General features: G+C 38.0%; 1 protein-coding gene across 6 annotated transcripts in view; it reads right to left on the bottom strand.

Moving 5' to 3' along the window:
- The window catches only part of HELZ (helicase with zinc finger), a 142,657-nt gene that overhangs the window by 16,538 nt on the left and 102,112 nt on the right, over positions 1-24,007 (bottom strand). For all 6 annotated transcript variants that reach the window (XM_081934401.1, XM_081934400.1, XM_081934397.1 and 3 more), the window contains 7 exons: positions 22,285-22,432; positions 18,276-18,459; positions 17,731-17,959; positions 13,308-13,512; positions 8,993-9,044; positions 7,420-7,625; positions 4,838-5,045 (listed from right to left, as the gene is read on the bottom strand). In XM_081934401.1, the coding sequence (XP_081790527.1) occupies positions 4,838-5,045; positions 7,420-7,625; positions 8,993-9,044; positions 13,308-13,512; positions 17,731-17,959; positions 18,276-18,459; positions 22,285-22,432 (1,232 nt within the window). The remainder of the gene's footprint in view (positions 1-4,837; positions 5,046-7,419; positions 7,626-8,992; positions 9,045-13,307; positions 13,513-17,730; positions 17,960-18,275; positions 18,460-22,284; positions 22,433-24,007) is intronic.

Below are 24,007 nucleotides of genomic sequence, written 5' to 3'. Positions count from 1 at the left end.
ATTGCAACCATCATAAAAACCTGCCAGTTACCAAGCAAATGAAATTTGTCCCATTTTCCAACCTTTCTTTCCAGTTAAGTGATTCACTACAGCTACTAAGTTGTAGGGTCCTCATGGTCTTGTGGAAAAATCAGGTGGAACAATGGCTGATGACTTCCTTCTACTGGTCCACGATAGAAAGCGCCCTCACATATGTGTCACAGTATGGTATGCTGATTTAACAGCCGCAGACAGAAAGGCATTACAGAGGGTGATGAAAGGCATTACAGAGGGTGACAAAAAATCATGGGCTGCCCCCTAACCCCATTGGATGAAATCGCCAGGTTCCGCTGTCTCAGCAGAGAGAAGGAAATCCTCAGGGATGAGTCACACCATGGACAGCATTTCTTTATTCTCCTACCATTGGTCAAGAGATGTAGAAGCATAGCCAGCCGAACAAATAGGCTGAAAAATATCTTTTATCCATGGACTGTCAGATTTTTAAATGCAACATAACACCACAATCAAGCTAATGTGATACACTTGCAGCCATGAGGTGACCCCACTTGCTGCCTCCTGCACCTCAAAATAATAAGACCTCCCAGAAAATAAGACCAAGGGCTTATTTCAGGGGGGTCAAAAGAAAATAAGACCCTGTCTTATTTTCGGAGAAATACGGTGTGTGTGTGTGTGTGTGTGTGTGTGTGTGTGTGTGTGTATGTGTGTGTGTGTTAGTTTATTACTTATTGGGTTTAGGGGTTTCTTTTTACTTATTGATTTATTGAGATGTATCTGTGTTCTTGGGTAGACTGCACCAAGGGAGGCTCATTCAATTTCATTGTACACATGTTGTGCATTGACAATAAAGGTTTGATTGATTGATTTGAGTTAGTAACATGGTCGTTAAGTAAATCTGGCTTCCTTGTTGATTTTGCTCGTCAGAAAATTGCAGAAAGTGGTCACATGATCCTGGGACACTGCAACCCTCATAAACACGAGTCCGCTGCCAAACATCTGAATTTTGACCACATGACCACAGAAATGCTGCAATGGTCATAAATATGAAAAATGCTCATCAGTCACTTTTTTCAGGGTTATTATAACTTTGAACGGTCAATAAATGAATCCTTGTAAGTAGAAGACTACTAATTTTCAATTGCATACTTGCAACAGCCACATGTATGGCAAGCAAATTCTGTGCTTTTCTAACAAAACATCTATACTGAGATTGCGGTTGAGTGGCTGATCAGATAACTACTCCACACCGAAGAAAATATATTATGCAAACACAAATAAACTTCGGCAGACCAACTCTGACATGATTATATCCCATATCTTCTGACCAATAACTTAGCAATAAGGTAATATGCTGACTCTGTAAACCCTTCAGAGAGTGCTGTAAAACACCATGAAGTGATATATAAGTGCTATTGCTATTGCTAAATAGCTTCATATCAAACTGTTGCCCAAAGACTTCAGAATGCCTCTCATAGGAAACTTTAAACGCTTCTGTTCCTAAACTCAGTCCAGGCCTAACACTCATCTTGCTTTTCCAAATGACAAATCTCATGTAATCATCTGAAAAAGTCTCTCATTAGAAATGCAGTCCTAACTATCTGATGTAGAGATGTAAATTAGAAGTCTGCCCTACATCTTCTCAAAATAGGCACAGGACCTAAAATGCAATAGTTTTCTAACAGAACAAAGCTAACACAAATATCAAACCATCCAACTTTCAGGGTTGTTTTTTTTAATCCTATGACATACTTGCCGATTTTCATTGTTCCATGTTTTTTATTAGGATTTACTCTGAAAGGATTTTTAACCTTGATTAGGTTAGGGCAGGACTCTTAAAATTTGGGTGCCCTGCACAATACAAACGATGGCCCATTTTTTGTCAAATGACTGGGTAATGCTGCATCTACCAAAAGGAAATATAATTAGTGTAGTAACTGATGTGGAGGTCTGGGGCAGTTCTGTTATATAGCTTGGCTTTAGGCCTAGAATTAGCATTGCCTGAGAAAAAGCTAATTCAGAAAACAGAACTTGGATGAACATCACTTTTTTAAAGAAAACTCAATTGGCAATTTCTTCAAGCCAATTTCTGCAAAGAAAAGTCCAATATGTTTTTTCCCTATTGTTGAATCAATTTGCGTGTTTAGGAATTCTATCTGTCTAAGGGTTAGTTTCTTGGCCCTGGGTATCCCTTGGAATAGCTAAAACCACTACCTTTATGTAAAATGATAAAACATTGCTTATTGTAGACGGAATCATCATAGCTGCCACCTGTCTATCCCTCTTGCTGGGGCCACCCAGATTTTGGGGTTCTCCTTTATGTTATTCATTAACTCAACCAGCTAGAGTTAACCTCAGCTTTAGCTTATTTGAAACAAGGCAACTGCTTGCCATATGTTGTGCTTTTAGTTAAGATTAACTGTCCATCTTGGCTCAGCTAATATGAGCCAGTTTTACCAAAAATGGCAAAACGCTTCTAAATTCCTCATGGTGAAGGCCAAAAACTCCATATATCTTGGATCCCTTCTGTTAAAGACCAAGCACAGCTATTAAACAACTGAAGATAGGCAGGTTGCAGCACAATATACTTCTCAGGATAAAAGTCAGAGACTGTTTAAAAGACAAAAGCTCCTCAAAAGTCTTTTCTTTGAGGGTTTTCTTTTCCTTTTTGCCGTGACCAATTATCTTTCATTCAATAATGACTTCACACTGTAATCTTCTACCAACAAGAACAGCTAGCTTTAATGTTTAATTGCTCGTCTTCCTTCTTAATGACACATTAAGTTAATACATGATTGAATTTGGCTCTTGTGAAAATAGGTTATTTTATAATAAATTGAAAGTATCAGCACCTTTCACAGGCAACTCCAGTCATCCTATTTTTCTTCAGAGACAGAACATTGTGTTAAGTGAATTTCACAGCATTTTCTTTGTTCTCCTTCAGTTACATTATTAAAAATCCTACAAATTGAATTTCTAGCATGTTCCATGCTCTCCCACCTTTCAGGGCTTTGGCAGAAATTAAGGATGGGATGCCATATTTGTTTTTGGAATTACCCAAACCTTCATGAATATAATAAGTAGGTTTCTTTCGGGGCTATATCCATGAACTAGTTTGCATCCAATTAACTTTTGAAGGACATCATCGTCTGGCATAGCAAGGTGACAGCTCATACATCTACAATATTGGGAAATTCATCTTGGCACTCAATACTGTACACAGTAATTACTCTGCTTTTCAAGCAGTTAATGAGGCAGATTTTGAACAGCACAGCTTTAAGGAAAGTCACTCAAACAGCACAAATGAAATCAGAGCAATTTCAGTGTTGATACAGTCGTCAGTCCTTCAGCATTAAAAAGCTGCCTTGCTCTGAAATAGATTTTATGCTAATGAGATTATGCTTATTCTATGCTTATTGTTTCCTAATGGATCTGTCGGATTTGTTTTCCAATTTCAGCTGAAACCTGCTGATTGAAAGGTAATAAAGCTACAAGCATAAGCATAGAGTCCAATTTTTCATTTCTATTTAAGATAATTTATATATTTTTCAGAACAATGCATTATGTACTATAATAGAGATAGCGCTGGATATATAGGAGCTTCTGGTGCCCCAAAGGATGTCTGTAATAGCAAAATCCATTCTGCTCTCTTAAAATACCAGGCAATATTCTGCGTTCACTTATTGCTCACTTGATGTGCTTTCCAACAAGAAAAAGGTGGCAGCTGTGTCTGGAGAACTCTGAAATATCCATACGGTATTGTAGATTCCAGGACTTTTGTCTGGTAAACTATATTGCATGCCTTCTTCCCAAAAACCTAGTTTAATATTTCCTTGACTAAATAATAGAAGAATAGCAGCATATTATAACCACTGCACTCCATTTCCATGAAGAAAATAACAATGGAGAATCCAAGCAGCATAACAAAGGAACAAAAGAGGAGAATCACTGTTTAAACAAGTGACCTTCAACCAGAACACCGAGGTAGTTTGGCCGTCTACCAAGAACTGATAAACAGAGAAGAGTCTAAGAGAAAGTCTGGGGAATCAGACATTAGATGGAGTTGAGTGTCTCCAAAAAGAGAAAGATAAGACATTTACAAACTAAAAAAATCACATATGATTTGAAATATCTGATCTGTTTTACATTTGCCATCTTTTATATTTATCTTTTATTGACTTTATTGTAATTTCTCTGATTGTTGTAAGGCAGAATCATTGAGAGTTGAGTGGCCCACAATTTTAATAAATTATTACTGCTGTTTTTAGTCTGAGTTGCACTTGTGCCACATGTAGCACTCTCTCCTACAAGCAAGGCCAATTTTGGCATGTTTTAGAAAGTATGCCAATAGAACATCCAAAATCCAATTTTACTCCAAGCATGCTCCTACCATTTAATGACTCTTCTTCTAGAGGTTATTGTACCAACCAATAAACTCTTATCCACATCCCACTGACTAGGTAGGACCATGTTTCTTCGACCCTGTCTTATTTTCTTTTGACTCCCGAAATAAGCACTCGGCCTTATTTTGGGGGAGGTCTTATTATCTTTTGGGTGCAGGAGGCGTCGAGCGTGGTCACCTCATGGCTGCTGCTGTGTTACAGTATTTTTGGGGAGGGATTATTTTAGCACATGCACTCAAAAGCCCGATTGGGCTTATTATCCGAGGAGGTCTTATTTTTGGAAAAACCGGGTAAATGTACTGATTCCTTATAAAAAGAAGCCAGTTTTCACAAACACATTTCTCAATACTATTTAGAACAGACATATCAACGTTAGGTTTTAACTTAAAACAAAACACCACACTTTTGTTCTCTTAAGAAAAAAGAAAGACTGAACTCACTGTTTCGATTTAGTTCAAGTTGTTCTTTCTCTGAATGATGAAGCTGCTGTTGTCCTATACTAACTGGTGAATGATGTCCAAGACCATAGGGAATGGGGGACCCACGTCCATGTGCTTGTAAAAGATTCACATTATATGCCATGGCTGTTTGATGAGTAATGATTCGAGGATCAACTGCAAATCTACTCTGATACCCTGTCCATGGTACCTATGCAACAAAGATGTAAAACCTAGTATCATTTACATTTTTTAATCTGAACAGTGAAAAGATGTCTAGAGTACTAATGAAATTAGAATGTTTATGCCGTTTTCTGAGTAAGAACCAGTACAGTTGTAAGTTTCAAATTGAAGAAATCTCTTGGGAATCAAGGTGTGAGAATAAGGGCATGACACAGGGTAAAAAAATATACAAATAACATTGAATATAAATATGGGACACTACCTAAAATCCCTCAGATAAATTGTGATAGGAGAGTAGGAAAAACCTAGTCTGGAAAAAGAACACGAACTGTTTATATCAACACAAAAATTCAGAATAGATGGGCTTTTTTAAAAAAATGCAAATATAGACATAGGGTGTATTTTTTTACAAAAGAAATGAATAAAAAGGAAAAGGGAAAAAAATATATAAAGTGTCAACAATAAAAATGTTAAGTTTTCATAGCTTTTGATGACTCAATTCTATGACAACTTCCTGAGTTAAAAACTAAAGTCTGAGGATAAATCAAACATTACGGACTCCAAAAGATCCTTGACATTCAATCTTTGAGAATTTCTACTGATGATAACAGAGTCATCTTTTTTAAGGTGCCAGTGCTTTCGTTACACCTGCTTTATGTGACTGTGATAAAGATTTCATTTTAGTAACTGCAAATCCTTTTGACTGAAATCTATTTATCTTTCAGAGAAACAAGTCACATTTTGAAGACTAGAAAAAGTACAATTGTTGAACTATTATTTTCCTGTTTTTAAAAAAAGCTACAGTGGATCCTGAAGAAGCCCAAAACAAATGGATATAGATTTAGTGTAGACTGCACAAAAATGTTACCGCTTTTTATTAAAATGAACCACTATGCTAATTAGTGTTTGAAACCAATTGTAAGCATGAGTTTTTTAAAAAAAGGAAAGAAAACTGCCTGCCAAAGATCAAACGATGGTTAACTTTCACATGAGAACAAAGGAGAAATTCATGCAAAAGAAATGGAGTGGAATATTTGAATTCAAAGCACGGTATCAGCTAGGTCATATTCCACTACACTCTCCTTGCAAATACAGGAGAGAGGAGAATCTGGAAGAAATATTGCAGAGCCTCTTTGTAAGCTATAAGAAATAGTTACAAAACACTACTGCTAGTCCCCTTCTGAGGTCTTCCATTACGCTTAACCCTATCCCTACAAAATGGGCAAACAGCCACAACTCCTTAACGATGCTTAAAATTGATTAAAAATTATCCCAATTCCTCTTCTTCAGTGGTGGGATTCAAATTTTTTTACTACCGGTTCTCTGGGCGGGGCTTGGTGGGCGGGGTGTGGCTTGGTGGGTGTAGCAGGGGAAGGATACTATAAAATCTCCATTCCCACCCCACTCCAAGGGAAGGAGACAGAGAAGAGTTGGGGATGGGGCCAGTCAGAGGTGGTATTTATCGGTTCTCTGAACTACTCAACATTTCCGCTACTGGTTCTCCAGAACTGGTGAACCTGCTGAATACCACCTGTGCTCTTCTTTAAGAAATGCTATAGATAATATGGCTTTCCAGTTCAGGAAATGGGGAAAAAAAAGTATTTCCTGATCACAAAACGTTACCCCCTTCCATTTTATCATCCGTGCACATTTTGAAACATTTCAAGACAGTATAGTCTTCTAAAATGACTTTAAAATATTTAAAGTTACTGGTATATCAGATTCAATTCAATTCAATTCAATTTATTTGATTTCTAGACTGCCCCCTCTCCCCAAAGGGACTCGGGGCTGTGTACAGGCACCAGATTAAAAAACCATAAACATAAGAATAAATACCATTAAAATCAAATTAAACCTTAACCCCTGTACAAATTATAAAAATTAAAACTCGGCCTAAAACCAACCCGTAAAATTTAAAATACCGACTGAGGTGGGAGAGCTGGGATTAGGCCAGGCCAGCTAAATTGAACAGGTGGGTTTTAAGCTTTTTACGGAAGGAGCGGAGGTCCGTGGTTATTCTAATATCAGGGGGGAGGTCATTCCAGAGGGTCGGGCCCATCACAGAGAAGGCCCTTCCCCTGGGCGTCGCCCGCTGGCACAGCCTAGTGGACGGCACCCTGAGGAGTCCCTCTCTGTGTGAGCGGACCCTCTCTGTGTAAGTTTGCCACAAATGAAAACAGGGCATGCTTTGCAGGTTGGAATTTCAGCATACAAAGTTCATTGGGCATTATCTAGATTGATACAGCTGAAACATTTAAATAGTTGGGAGACTCATTTCAGTGGCTTTTTTCTTTTATTAGCAAATAGCTCTTCTGATAAAAGCAAAATAGTACCTTCTACTTTCTTTGAGTAAGTGGGGGATGGAGAGAGGGTGCTTTGTTAATGCAACGATGGATACTTACAGGTAAAGGCACAGACATGACCATATTTCCTCCGTAAACAGCAGGTACATAAAGAATGCTTGTCCCAGTGTGAGGATCTATCCGCTGTACAGGACTGGGAGACTTCCCCAGGTTAGGATGAGGCCCAGGAGGAGGTGGAGGGGGTGGCGGTGGTGGGGTATACACTCTGACAGGATTTCCAATTAAGACAGAAGCCGTTGGCTGAACTACATAAAAAATATGAATGTGAAAGTTACGAGCATTCACTTACGAGCATTCACTTTTTCCTCAGCCTTCAAGGGACATTTGTTTCAAGGCAGCTGTGGCCAGGAACATACGATAGCCTGGCCTGATTCATTGAGTGCCTCAATTACACACAGTCTTCTTTGATAGACCCTACAGGTCTGGTGCCTCTGCTGTTGTCAGGCAGCTACCAATCTCATTGGCAATCTCTAACCTGTATAGAACTTTGCAGTCTAGGATTCTCTGGTTCATATTTAGGCCAATTAACCCTTGAGAAGGGCAAATTAATCGTAAAAGAAAGAACTGGGACATTGATCACCAAAATGCTATCACCAGTGCTCTTGAATTCTATTCTCAAATGTTAGACAGCTATGAGCACTACTGCAGGTTATCTATATCAGGGGTCACCAGCCTTTCGGACCTCAGGGACCACTACATTCATTATTTTAAATCCCGCGAACCACTAATATGAATTTTTAAAAAGGGTAAATAGTATTTAGTGCAATATAAAAAAAGCAAACAATTTTTCTGTGGACCACCAAAATTTTCTCGCGGACCACTACTGGTGACCACTGATCTATACAATCTAAGCCGAAGCAAATATAAAAGGGCCTGCTTTGATGCCCTCCCTTCAGTACAGCTGGTGGGAAGATTTCACGGAACTCCTTACTTACAGAAACTTTGTCCTTGTGGCTTCAGAGAGGTAGAATCGCTTGCCCCTCTCCTCATACAGTGTCCTCTTTATGATGCCACAAGACGTACTTTATCTCCCCAATTATCTCTAAAAAAATTTTTGGGGGGTGTTCTATTCTGATAACTTTTATGTTCATTATTTTTTTAAGTGATGCTACTTTGCATTCGCATGCCAGGTAGCCAAATATGTTCATCATGTCATACAATTTCACAAAATGTCTAACTAATCTGTGGTTTTATAGTTGTGTTGCTTTTTTCCCATAATAATAATGAATTGCTGTACTAAATTATTTTTTTTCCTACTGTGAAGACTGATCAAAGGCTACAATAGATATATTTGTCTGTTGTCTACATTCAGAATTCTCTTGAACTTTGGATCAAATCATGCCTATATGTTTTAAAATACTTTATTTCCCTAAATCAGAGGAGCTCCTAAATTTCAATAGTATAGGATCATTCTTTTGGTCATTCTTGATTCTTTCCCTTATGCTTCCCTCAATAATTTTAGAGAAAGAAAGTCCAGACTCCAAACAGGACTATGGATTCTGATAGCCTATGATTTTTACCTAGAAAACATTTAGTTTCATTCTAAAAACAAGCTTATTTCGCATTTTCTCAAAACAAACAAACAAACACTCACCCTCTTCCAAATACTTACCAATTCCATCAGTGTGAAAATGGTCACCATGGTTGTGATGATGGCTTTTTACCTATTAAAAAAAGATTGGCCAGGAGTTAAATTATTCTACCTTTAAAGCTGATATAAACATCAAAGAAAGTTAAGAAAGTTTTCAGAACTATCAATATTATAGAATGCCTATACATTTCCAGAAAATTATAGAAGATAATAATATTATTTTAAATGACCAAAAGATATTCCTGTGGCGTGAGATGTAGAGTAATTTGTGAGCTTTCACAAACCAAGATTTCTCTGCCTCAGTCAGGTTTACATCTTATTAATTGCAATGCTACACATATACTGCTTTTGTTTAATTACATCAGATGTTGCAGTATAATATAAATGCATATTATGTTCGAATACTTGTAAGGTAAGACTGGCCCTCTGATTAATGGGATTGTTGGGAATATTAAATGGAAATGAGGGGACCTTGTACAGCGCCATGCAGAAACAAAGTGGCATAAATAAAAGGGAATAAATAAAAAGTAAATTAAAAAACCCCAATTCTTACAATAATTTTAGACATGCAGTAGAAAATACCATATGATCAATTTCAGAGACAGCAGGGAACAAACTTAACCTAATCCTTGTAATAATAAATGAAAAAACTATATAATTGAACAGTTGCACTGAAAATACTATCCTTGTTATATTGGTTATTTTTACAATTCTGAGTGTTTTACACTCTATAGCTGAAAATGTACACATGGCAAATCAACTTTGATCATATAATACATCTTGTAAATTAGGTTTCCTCCTGGTATTTGGTCCAGCGCCTCAACCAATACACCAATCTGCCATATAGAAAACTGAAAAAAGAAGATTATGTCTGTCTGTCTATCTGTCTATCTAATCATCTTGTCTTGAGCAAATCAAGATTAAAACAAAAGGCATCCACAAAATTTGTTATTTTAATTTTTAGAAACAGCAAGCTGCAAGTATGCCACTCCTTTTTAGGTTGATTCAAAAAAATACGATATTTGGGGTGAAGAATCTGCAGGCAGTCTGAATAATACCCTCACGTATACTAGGTCATTTTAAAATCAAGATAAAATTGCAAACTTGCAAATGTATACTTATCTAGTACCATAATTAACAGCATAGCTACTTTACTGTTGAAAATATATAACTATAACCACCGTTAAAGGACAATTGTTAGAATATCACTGTCAATATCCTGTTTTAAAGAGTCAGTGTCTGTTGCACTGCCATCAGCAAACTTGTCCTCCCCCTTTTGTAAGAGGAATAAATACTTTGCAAGAAAGAAGGAAAAGTCCTATGGAACTTGGAAAAATGGAAACTAATAATGGTAGATTCACAGTAGAAGTCAGTATCTCAGTTTACTGTACCTTTAAACTGCGATACTGCTATGAATCTATCAGTACTGTAAATAACATTGGAGAAAGAATCTGCCCCAAGAAATATAAGCATGTGTCCCACAAGATAAAGACTATCTTCTGAGGGTTATTTATCTGACTAAGAGGCAGCTAACTAAAGCTCTGGCTTCTTAACCCAGACAATACTGCTAACCACAAAACCATTGGAGTAGGCCAACACAAGATGCAGGAGATAACTTGTACTAATTTCGAGATGAAGTTAACCTTGCCATGATGGCAAGGCTCCCAACTATACAATCTAGAATGGAAGGGCCTTCAGAGGAGCAAAGTGCAATACAGCAATATAGTGGAGGGGAAATATACAGTGGAAAAAGGAAACAGAAAAATATAGTGAGACATATATTGATCCAAGGCAGGGATGAGCAGTTATGTCCCCTTTACAGCGTAGAGTTGGACTTCAACTCCAAGAATTCCTGAGCCAGCCTGGCGGGTTCAGGAATTCTGGGAGTTGAAGTCCACAGGCCGTAAAGAAGATTGTTGCCCACCACTGATCCCAGGGGACAACTAACTGGCTAACTTGTTTAGGTCAAAACACTATTTCACTCTGGCCAGTTACAGTTTCATCCGAAGCCGTTACAGTTCTCTCTCCCAATGTTCAGTAGAAGGCATCACTGTGGCCTGCCTACTTAGAGCCCACAGATACTCCTAGGACATCTTGCATTCTTTCTCCAAAGATCCACTGTTTCTTATTCTCCATCTACTAGGTTTACCATACAGCTCTAATAGGAAGACAAGAGAAAACCAAAAGATGGTGATTTTTCCCAATGCCTCTTTTTCAATATGCTGTCGAGCACCAAGTTTTAAAACTCACTGATGCTTAAGAACATTACTTCCTCAGGGGAAAGGTCTACGTCGTTTTCCAGCAGTCTGAACACATTAATCAGTCTGTTTAGAAAGCCTGAATAAATATTGACCTATGAATAACACGGATGAAAAAGAATGACAAACTGGTTCACTAGTTACTCTATAAAGATAAGAGTCTCTGCATTGCAAAAGAAAAATTGTATTTTAAAATGCTGGGAGTTATTTCAGCTTCTTCGCACATTTAGGGTTAGATAAATGTTTTCTTAATCTTTCTACAAGAGCTATCACTATTGATTACAATAATTCACACACCCATACGTACACACTCCCCAATAGAATATGGCACTTTAAAGGAGTTATATAGCTATTGTTTTTATCTCCAACCCCACCAAACCAAGTGCTTGACACTCATTTAATTTGCTAGTAAGTACTAAGTAATTTTATATATACAAATTCCCAGCTTTCCGTCCAAATGAACATAAGAGGTAGTTTACATCATAAACTAATAAAATCCATAAAATACAACTGGTAAAAAAAACAACCAACAACCACGATAACAATATCACTTTACAGATATTCCTCAGATTTGCTTGTTATGATGGCTCTGAACAAGGGCAATTTCCGAACACAGTGGAACCTTGGGTCACGATCGTAATCCATTCCAGGACTTTAGTCGGCACCTGATTTGGTTGTGACTGGAAGCAAGACTGGCTGTACATGCGCGCGCACACAAAAAATGATGCGGAAGTGGAAATCATTGCAGGAGGGAAAATTGCTGTGGCTGTGATTGATCACCACCTGAGGAGGTGTTTGTGAACAGAGTGAAACATTTAGCGGATTTTTTGGTCGGCACCCGATTTGGTTGTAGTCAGAAGCATTCGTGACCCAAGGTTCCACTGTAGTCTGTGAAGTTGTGGTTGTCACAGCATCCCTGTGGGGACATGACTGCAATTTGAGCGCTCAGGTGCTTGGCTCACAATTAGAACACCACAGTGAGCCATGGTCATACGATCTCCAATTGCAACCTTCCCAGCCTGCTTCCCATTAGCAAAGTTAATAGGGAAACTGGCAGGGAAGATCACAAGTCAACCGTTATGATCATAAGTTGCTCCTGCTGTTTTGCTCCCAAAGATCCCCACATTGGCGTATGAGATCCCAGGGATTTTGTGCTTGATAGCACCCAACTGCGGCCCATGCTGGCTTACGCATGCTCCATAGCATTCATTCACAACCCCTGCAGGCTCATTCACCCCCTGTAGTGCCAGCTTTCAGTTCTCACCTACCTGCCTACGTATCTCACCTGCTGGCCTCTTCCTACACCAGTGGTGGGTTTCAATTTTTTTTAGAACCTCTTCTGTAGGTGTGGCCTGCTTTGTGGGAGTGGCTTGCTGGCCATATGACCGGGTGGGAGTGGCTTGCCAGCCATGTGGCCAACTTGCAAAATGTGTTGAAACTCACTTGACAATGCTCTTGCTTAGCAACCAAAATGTTGGCTCAGAAACTCTAGCATTTGAAGCACGCAAGTCTTAAAGCTGTCAAGTTACAAGACCCTTGCACCCCTAACCCTTTAGGGGAAAAAAACCCAGGGGTGTTCAAAATTGACAGCTTTAAGACTTGTGGACTTCAACTCTCAGAATTCCTCCTCTCGCTCTTCATCTTGATGATGTGCGGATGGGCGGGGGGAGGGAGCTGGAACCAGTTCTAAACGGCACTGTAGATTTGTGGAACCTCTTCTGTAGAAGAGGTTAGAACTGGCAGGAACTCACCCCTGTCCTACACTCACTCTTAATATGACTGTATAATTTTAAGGGGAGAAAAAAGAAAGACAATTTATAGATATTGTGTTTTTCCAGACATTCTAGGAGCTTCTGGCATGAATATCATGATCTCTTTTGAACACATATTGTCTTCCTGGAACCAAAAAATTATAGCTTACGAAAAGCTCCATCTTAGTATTTGTAAAACTGTGTTATCTTTTCAGCCTAGTATTTTTCCATTCTATGTTCTTAGGAAGGAAGCCCAACAGCTAATATGCTTTTCTGATATTTCTTAGCACATTCTTGCAACCTTTTAATCATTTTCTCAGAAGTTACCTTTGGTGGCGATTGCTGTGGTTTATTGGTGTTTGATGAATGCTGCTGTCGCAGAGCCCGTGGAATAAACTCGGGAGCCAGCGGATTCAATACATAGGTTTTCTTTAATTCCAGAGCTTCCAATTGAGCCTTGATCTGATCAAATGTGATACCGTGAAGACTTTCATTATCATGACATAGGGCAATAAATCTTTCCCAAAATTTCCTAAAAGTCAATACAAGAACAACACAAAAAAGGTTGTTTTTCCTGATTAAAAATATATATATAAAGTAAATCTTGAACTCAATCCCTTTGTTTCCAATATTATTTAATTATGAGGCAACATCATTTGAAACCTTCTAAAACTACTTAGTGTTAACATTTGAGCAATAGCAAGATTTATTAGCCAAGTTCTCTACTTCACATACAAACATCTGTCTTAGTGTTAGAACGTCTGCAAAGTGCCTTTTTTGTTTTTAAAATACTCAGGCGGATTGTTCACACAGGGCACATTTACAATGTGGCTGCAAGAAAAATGAATCAAGTCCTGCCAGCTCTGATACATAACATGCTGTTGAATTTAAAATAAAAAATTGCCACCGCTCTGTCTGATATAGCTACGATTTTACAAATATGTATTGTAGTCATATTTCAAAAGGTCTTGATAGTTATTGCAATATATTCTTGACTCAGTTTAACAACCTTCAAATTATATTTACATTTTAGAATTTTGCATTATCAATGAAAATGTCGCATATTTCTGTAGACTTGATTAACTGTTTTAAAGTCAGACAATGCCAAGAGTTCTCAAAATGTTGGAAGAACAAAGAGTTTTACAATCAAACTGTTGTTTAGAAGAGTCATGAAAACTTGGATCTTTAACCAGCAGGCCTCTGGGGAGAGGCAGTGAGACCTCTTGCTTCATTGAGTATGTTATCTTTTATCTTTATCTTTTATTGATTTCATTGTTATATCATTCTACTTCTATTAGAAGGTCTTTGTATTGTGTGATTTTTTCCAGTTCTTTCTCTTCTCTTCTCTTCCCTTCTGCTGTCCGCAGGTATTGCAATTTTTGTTTGTTTTTCTCATCAACAATTAAGGCTGGAGTGTTTTGTGGCAGATATTATTTCTGCTTAGACAAGAAGTAGGAAGGATGAAGTTGGCAAGGTTGAAAATGAAGTATTCAAGATCAGCCAAGAACATTATATATATATTTAAAAAAACTATGCAGATGCCCTCAACCTCAAAGGATGAGAACAAGTCAACAAAAAGGCCACTATTGTGTATAGATGGCAGAAAGAAATGTGGGGGTTATACCATGAAGTTGCCATACAACTATTAAATCCCTACTTTCTATATTATTTTCATCATAAGACCTTTCTTTCACATTTGCAATAAAAGCAACTTGTTTTTCTGAGTCTTGTCCTTCAATCTTCCTATTGCTGAACTGATGCCTATGCATTTGAATTCCTAGAGAGAGATGTATTGCTTTACCTAACATGAAACCTGGACAAGAAGCATATCTCTAAATTCTACAACTACTGGTTGGAGCTTAGCTTTAACTACACCCAGATTACTCACAGAACACACCCCAAACTGTTAGCAAAGTCTGTGCTTGCATTCTACAGCAGCAATTTATGAATGTCTTGCACATCTGCTTGCTCAGGGACATACCACAAGTACTTTTCCAATGGCTAAAAAAAGCATAACGTGAGAGCAAAATTAACAAAGTTCTTGTAATAAATTTCAAGCAGATGGTCGTCACATCCAGATCAAGATCACCACAGCGCATATAATTCTTCTGAACAGCCTTAATATTAAAATAAATAACATCCCCAGAATTCAAAGGGGATTTAAAATAAAATGGGACCAGCAAGATTCTCCATAGTAGCTTCCCACATAATTTTACTTTCAGCGCTAGCATGTTAACCATGAGATATGCTGTGCAAAAATGTCCATGTTTACATACAAATAAAATACTCCACTTATGTATGACAGCCTATGGATCATAGGCTGTCATACATAACAAATATAATCCAGTTCTTTTATCTAACCTGTACATATGCAGTTGCTATGAAATTAAAATAAACCCAAAGTTTTTATCTTCTACAAGATCTAGTACAAACAAAGAGCTGTGGTAGCAGAGTGGTTAGAATGCAGGATTGGAGGCTAATTCTGCTGACTGCCAGGGGTTCGATCCTCACCGGCTCAAGGTTGACTCAGCCTTCCAACCTTCCGAGGTTGTTAAAATGAGGACCCAGATTGTTGTGGGTAACATGCTGACTCTGTAAAACTGCTTAAGAGAAGGCTGTAAAGCATTATGTAGCGGTATAAAAGTCTAAGTGCTATTGCTATTGCTATCATGCTGAATATTGCTAAATTCTTTCTTTCTTTCTTTCTTTCTATCTATCTATCATCTATCTATCTATCTATCTATCTATCTATCTATCTATCTATCTATCTATCTATCTATCTATCTATCATCTATCTATCTATCTATCTATCTATCTATCTATCTATCTATCTATCTATCTATACACATACATATATATACACACACACACACCATATTCTCTCTGCAACTTCTTCAAGGTGACAATATAAAATTTCTGCTAAAAACCAAATAATCATACTATCATATATTTAAAATATTAAAAAATATAGATTGAAAATAGGTTACAAAATTATCCACTTCAAACTTCCAAGTTTAGATTATCAACAAGGAAAGTAGAAAAGATTCAAGTACCTGGTTTTGCCTTTGCTATTATAACAAGTATATAAATATAAACAGCACATACTTTCACCAGTGACAAAAATACAGCAGATTGTATCTAACTGAGCCCTGTTCTTGCTTTCAGTGAATCCTAATCTATTTCAATTTTTAATCCGAGAACTAGCCTGGCTTATTCTGTTTTCCGTAAAACTTTGTTTTCCTCTAGCAAAATTTCTAAAGATTTCTTCCTTTCTCCATTTATTATAAATATAATTTCAAAAAACAATAAAACTGACATAAATATGGATTTAAAGGACTACACTATTAATAGATAAAACTAGTATCCTGGAAAGCATTAAATGATTCTTTGCACTATGTTTATGAGCATGATAACCTCTTTGTAAGTGAGCATTACAATACAACATTTCCATTTTTACCTATGGCATTAAGAGAAAATTTGACAATATGAATCCTTTATAGATCGGCCTTGTTTCCCCCTTTACACTGCAAATGAAATATAATCAACAAACGTCCAACAACAACGTTGCTAATTTGAGCCTATTACAAAAAATCTTCATAATCTACTATCAGCTTTAGATTCTGTTAATATAATACACTGCAGATTTAAACAAAATGAAATGATAAATGATGGCGAGATTAAACACAAGACATGAGTTACAAATAGTGTGTAGGGAGACGTGGATAGTATTTCCCCTTAAAGCTCACGTCTATCTCACATTAAGAGAAAAAGCCTAAAATAGGCATGTCCAACTGTGGCAACCTTAAAATTTGTGGACTTCAACTCCCAGAATTCTAGGAATTGATGTCCATGAGTCTTAAAGTTGCCACAGTTGGAGACCCTACCCCACCCCCCATCTAAAAGGTTCACCTAGGTCAGCGATGGCAAACCTTTTTTGGCTCGCGTGCCATAAGTGGGGGGAGCGCAGGGGGGTCGTTTGCAGGCGTGCCACACCCATAATACAATGTGTGACCCCCCCCAGTGCGCATGTGCGCACTACAGGCGCTCCCCCCATTTTTACATGCTTTTTTCACCCTCCCCAGGCTCCAGAGGTTTTATAGGAGCCTGGTGAGAGCGAAAACAGCCCCCCCTGGCCCCCCCAGACGCCCTCCAGAGGTTTCAGGGACCTTCGGGAGGCTTCGCTGAAGCCTTCGGAGCAGTCAAAATGACCCTCTGAGCAAACTGGAAGTGACTTCCGGTTTGCTCGGAGGGTCGTTTTGAGCACTCCGAAGGTGTCTGGGAGGCCTCTGGACGGTCCCTGAAGCCTTCGGAGTGCTCAAAACGACCCTTTGAGCAAACCAGAAGTCCGTTCCCGAACTTCCGGTTTGCTCGTAGGGCCGGTTTTTTATGCTCCGGAGGGTTCACGGAAGCTCATGAAGCCTCCAGACGGCCTCCGGGGAGGGGGCAGGGGAGGCTCTTTTCGCCCTCCCCAGGCTCCTATAAAGCCTCTGGAGCCTGGGGAGGGCGAAAAATGGCTTTAAAAAGGGTGAACTCAGCTGGCCAGCGCGCGCATGCACGCTGGCCAGCTGACAAGGCAGCGCCTCGTGTGCCCTGACAAATGGCTCCGCGCGCCACCTGTGGCACGCGTGCCATAGGTTCGCCATCACTGACCTAGGTGAAGCAGAGCAGGAATGAGAATCAATTATTCAAAACACAGTAAGCCTTTCATCATTATGATTTATTATTTGGTCATACCACATATTGGTTGTACCTGCATCTTCCAATGGAACATAAAGCAATTGGGTCGCCCACCACAGCTACTAGGGACTGTGCTCTTGTAATGGCTGTGTTGAGAAGTTTGTAATTGGACAGAAAACCATAATCTAAGTCCTCTGTTGAATCTTCCAATAAATGTTCCTTCCGTTTCATCGCTGTTTGCTTATGTTTGCAAGTATGTCGGGTTCGTACTGTGCTGAGAAACAACACTCGAAACTGCTTTCCTGAGGAAGGAAGAATATGGGATATTGTTAGCCTGTTCTTTTTTTTTTTTTTTGGCTAGCAACACTACCACATGACTACATGTATTGACTTTTTACATCAATGTCTGGCAAATGAATAATTAGTGTTCGCTTGAAAATATCTGTGCTACAATAATTAGAAAATAAATATTCTAGAATATTTGCTTTGATATTAATATTAATTATGCTTAATCATTAAAATCTTCAGTGCTGTTAATTTCTTTTGCATTAAAAACATTCATGCAGTGCCATATTTTTACATATATACACAAATCAAATCAAATCATGTATTACTTACCCTGAACATTTAACACTCTTTCAACACTGACATCCGACAATCTTTTTTTCCGAAGTTCTGCCCGAATTCGGAACACTTGATCAGCATATGGTGTTACAACACCTATGCTGCCATCATCCAACTTTCCCCAGGCTACCGGCCACTTCCTCCTTAATTCTTCAACACGTTCAACTACTTCAAAGACCTTAAAAGGGGAAAATCATGCTTAGGAAATTGCTAGTTTTGTTGGTATATGTTTTGCATTATATTCTTGGATGAAAAGCAATGTAGGTTTTAGCAGAAACCAGTTTTAGCACCAGCATACAGTATTGTCTAAGTCTTTTCAAAAATAGTTATTTAACTGCAGCATCCTCTGTATGACACTGGCATGACTTTTATAATCTATAAGCATGTCACTTCACTTATTCATATTTTCACTGCATGCATAATTGCCTTACATATGCAATCAAAAAAACTCATACAATCAATAAGGAACAAAAACCTAACTCTGAGCGGAAACCTTAATGAACATCAATAACAATCACTTTATATATTTCATGACAGAATTTTATTTATTCAACATTATTATATGAAATATTAAATCGCATGCATGATAAAATGAGCTTACTGTTCCATCAGGGAAATAAATGTATATTTAGAGAAGCAGATAAATTACTTTCCACTTTAAGAATTTGTGCAACACTAATGTTAGGGGGCTGCGACAGTGGTTGCAGGTGGTAACAATCATAAGTGTGAAAAACAGTCATAAGTCATTTTTTTCAGTGCTTTTGTAACTTTCAACGGTCACCAAATGAATTGTAAGTCAAAGACTACCTCTGTCTTAGTTAGATAAAAATGCCAAATCCAATCTAAACATCTGATTAGCTGTGTGACAAGCTACACAACAACAATAACAACAACAACAATAATAATGGAAAAATGGGTTGATTTTGTCTGATATTGCCAGCCTTTTGGTTGAAGCCTACTCTTTTGATGAAAACCAATTTCAAAATACATAAAAAATTTATTCCAATTTTTGTGTAACCTCCCCCCCCCCCAAAAAAAAATCAGGTTCATTAAATCAGAGCAAATCATTTTATTACTGGATTGTTTTATCACAAGTTAAATAGCTCCGCTCTGAATGAAGGAAGTGTTCAGAGCAGAGCTATTTAACCTGTGATAACCACACATTTCTATAATCATCTGTTGTGACTAGTATGTGATAATGAACAAGAAGAGGCACAAGGAGAACTAAGTTGCAGACATCCTCAAAGCAAATATAATTCCTGATGACTGCATCATGCAGTTTTCTTGACACCACTCTGTAAGTGGTTCATCCCTCATTTCTCCCAGGACTTTTCCCAACTTCATAGTCTAGTTCACAGCACATAATCAAGAGTTAAACAAAGGAGAATAGAAAATCAACTGTTTTGTTTCTCTTGTTTTATGGAGAAACCCATTATGCCATTTTTCTAAGAACACCTTGAGGGCTACTGAATCCAAGATCATGTGGACTGAGGTTTGTAATCTCTTTTTCAGACTCAAAAAAGGAATAATTTTAATGAAGAATGAGAGAAGATGTAATGGTACTGATGTTATAGCAGCTCACTAAACACTTCCCCAAGATTTATTCTAATAATACAAACTGACTAAATTAAATGGAAATGAGGCTTGCTTACTCTATGGACAAGCTAGTATGACACTGGTACAAATATTCTAGGACTATAGCAAGAAATAATAATAAAGAAGCCGAAGTATTGAATATAAATATCTTTCAGACTGTCTTATTATAGATGAATATATCTTTTAAAGCCATATAAGAGCCTTGGTGAATCAGTTCTATCTACAAATAGAGGAACTAGATATGGAATGTCCAGAACCTAAACATTTGCTAAGATGCTTTAGATCTAATCATGAATTTTCCATTATGTCTTTCTGGAATACCTAGAATAGTAATAGAAAAAAGATTTTATAGCCAATATTGCAAAATCTATGGGAAGGAAACGCCTGTCTTTTTCTGGAAGACAGGACACTAAATATTACATTCTCAAATCATTTCATAAAAGCCTACTTTGAAACATAGCTACTAGCATTGCAGTTATACTGGAAATTTAAATATCGATCAAATGAGTCCCCTTTTCCATACTATTCCTCAGATTCACAACCTGTACACTTTCCAAATATGTAGACTTCTGTGAGAAGGACCACTGCTGAATTCCTGAACTTTGTCTACCTATCTGGAAGATGCCCATATTGGGTGGGTTGATATAGCTGCTGAAATGACCTTACGAGGAAATCATCTTTTTTTATCTCTTCTTCTTCTTCTCTCTCTCTCTCTGTAATTCCTGAATTGCTCTTAGGCATATTTATGGTAAGAGAGCTCATGAGGCAGCTTGCAAAGCAGTTAAGAGACTATAAATAGGAAAATTGGTGCAAATATTAAGGTTGAGAACCACTGCATTAGGCAAGCTGTTCCCAAAACCAGAACTCATTTGGGAGAGAATTAATCTCCCGTTCATTTTTACTTGAAACAGCCTAACGCTCCCCATATTTCAAATTGTATAATTAAGAAGTATTTAAAAAGAAGAGAGGCTGTTTCAGATTAAATGAAAGATGGAGAAAGAAAGAATTAATGGGTGTGGTATTCTAGAAATAACCTTTTTGTCTTTTGATAAAGCCATTCTAGCTCATAGGCCAGTAACCTATGGTCCCTGTACTAATTTCATGCAATTTTTGGATTAATGTCAAAAGCCTTCTAAAACAAAGTATTTACACTTTTTGCAAGGTATTTCTGACTATAAATAAAGGGGAATCTACTGCTTGGTAAATTACATCATCTCTGACTCTAACATATTACTTTCAAGGGAATATAATCTTCCTTACTTTATAATGCACAATCATTTTTAAAAAAATGGCCAACACTGTTCTAGTTGCACAATGGAATCATTTAAAAAGAAAAACATATTTTTTTGGTTTAGTTTTGCCATAAACTAGGAACAGCAAATAGCAATTGTGAATGAAATCTTCAGACTTGCAGAGGTATTTTATCACAAAATACTTTGAGGAACCAAACACGGTAATTGCATTTAAGACATGGATAATTTATGTGTCTTGGCTTTAAAAAAAAGTTGATATCAAAAAGCAGATATGGCTTATTTACATATATACTTTAAATGGGTCAATCTTGGGATCATGTCATTGCCATTGACTTCTACATTAGCATACAACAGCCAAATACTCAGTTGGAGAAGGCAATCAGAAAGCGATGAGTCAGGAATGTATTTTTCGGAGTATAAGACGCATTTTGGGGGGAGGAAAATAAGAAAAAAAATAATTCTGCCTCTGCCTACCAGCATCCATCGGTATTCATCTGACTAGCATTCTTAACAAACAGCCTGGTCAGCTTCAGCACATTAGCCTGATTCAGCACGAGCAGCTGATTGGCAGGTGGATCAGCCTCCCAGAATACCCCCAAAGCTGTTCCCAGAGGTGAACTTTAGCAACAGGTTCACTGGTTGTGAGCTCTCATGTTGGGGCTGATACACAGGTTCAAAAACACAGCTGATTGTTGCAAGGCGTTTCAATGAGTACAGCGGGTGAAGTGTGGACCCGGTCAGACAAGGCAGCAGCTGTTCCGGGTTGCCATTTTGGCTTCTGTGCCTCACATTTTCAGCCTCCGAACGCTCCCTTTGAGACCCGTTCAAGGCTGTAGGGATTGCCAAATCACATCGCTGATCGCCACCCGAATATGCAACGCACAGAGGCAAAAAATGGGGCATCTGGAGGCCTAAAATGTGATGCACAGAGGCGGCTATCGATGGCAATGTCTTCTGGCGATCCCTGCAGCCTTGAATGGGTCTGAAATGGAGCATTCAGAGGCTGAAAACATGAGAAACATAGGCTAAAATGCAAGTCATGGATGGGGCAATGGTTTGTGGCAGCCTGGAACAGGTCTAAAACGCGACACGTGGAGGCCAAAATATATATATATATAATCACAACAGCATTAAATAGAAGTCAAATCAACTACCTCTGCATTGTTGTAAAAAGCAGTGCTGTTCTTTTCTTGTACATCTTCTCCTCGTGCTGTGAAGAATGTCAGAGGATAAAAATCTTTGTGTGCAGGCTGTTTTCCACTGGCCATCAATTTGCCCTCATAGAAAAGCTCAGAAGTATAACTGCAATGGAGAAGAACAAAAAGAAAAAAGAAAAAAGGTAGAAATATTGTATAAGGGCTGAAGCTGTATAAGCAGGAACCAGCAATATTCAGGCCAAAGAGAACCATTATGTAAACATTCTGCTTGTTATTGCTTTGACCTGTGAATCAGACATAGTTTTACAACTTCAGTATATTTTTATATATAGCAATGCCCAGAAGCTGTGAATGAATGCCTCAGCACGTATGCCGATTTTAGCAACATTCTGATATTTAGTTATGTTTTGATTAATTCTATCTTCTTCAATCTGATACTCTACAGAGGTGTTGAGATCACCGCTCCTAGAATTCCCCATCACAATGCTCAATAGCTAAGGAGTATAGCTCGAACATTTCTGGAAAATACCAAGATGAGAATAGGAAGGGGTAACATTTTATAAGCAACTACTGTATTTGTTACAATGCAAATGATAACTTGCATATGTTAAAAAACAAAATCTGATAGAAAATAATATATATGCATTTTTTTTGTTTCTCACATTCTCTGTGCTTGCTCAAATAATAAATCTTTGAAACCCAAGCATTTGTTTTAAAAATCAATTTTAAGAAAAAAAGATTGTTATTTATTCAGGATAGTATACTATAATATGCCTAGTTATATTTCTCAGACCATTTATGAAATTTTATGTTAATAGAGATATTCCTAAAAATCTTTTACAGACGTACAAGATGAAATATGAAATTCTACTTTCCTATGAATGGGAAGAGAAATCCTCCTCTAATTTAGCCATCAGGATATAAAAATTCTTATTTTACATGCTGTTATTTAACAGTAATGATGGTGCAACATCAGCAGTAGCAACTTTCGGAAGTTACAGGTGGAGAACCTGCATAGGTACAAAGATCCTATTTTTAAAATGCATCCATGATGTTTTGATGCAATTTATGTAGCATTTCTCTGCCAATTTTGCACAGATAATTAACCAATTATTTTTGCCATTTTGTCTGAGCATCTGTATTTTGAGAGTGAAAGTTCGCTCTCCGAGCTTGTGGATTGATTTCCAAACGTTTTGTTACCAGGCTAAGTAACATCTTCAGCGGACTTTAGGGGATGTCAGTGTTCCTCTGTTTATAAGGGCTTCAGGTGTGGGGGTGTCAAGTGAGGATCTAGTGATGGGTCAGCTGTGAGACATCAGTAGATCTTGTGATAAGGAGATAAGGTGAACTGCTGGGGGGGGGGGTTGAATGGGTTGGTTGAGGGTCGGTGCTGTCTCTGGTTGACTGAGCGATTGATTTGGATTCTGAGGAGTTTGTAGGCTGGTTGTAGGTCAATGTGTCTGTTGATGGAATTGCTTGTGGAGTGCCAGGTTTCGCTGAACTCACAAGCATGGCAGGTGATAGCGTGGCCAATTTTTGTCTTGCTCCAATCGAACTGATGATGGAGTGGGTAGAGATTAAACTCCACTGAAGATGTTACCTAGCCTGGTAACGAAACGTTCGGAAACCAACCCCCAAGCTCGGAGAATGAACCTTCACCCATATCCAACATCTGAGCTACAGATATTCACCACCATCTTTATTTTCTCTCATCTGCCTA

Source organism: Natrix helvetica (genome assembly GCF_964273705.1).
Source record: "Natrix helvetica genome assembly, chromosome: 1".
Taxonomy (NCBI): Eukaryota; Metazoa; Chordata; class Lepidosauria; order Squamata; family Natricidae; genus Natrix; species Natrix helvetica.
Note: the sequence above shows the minus strand (reverse complement) of the source record. Positions and strands in the feature narration are given on the sequence as shown.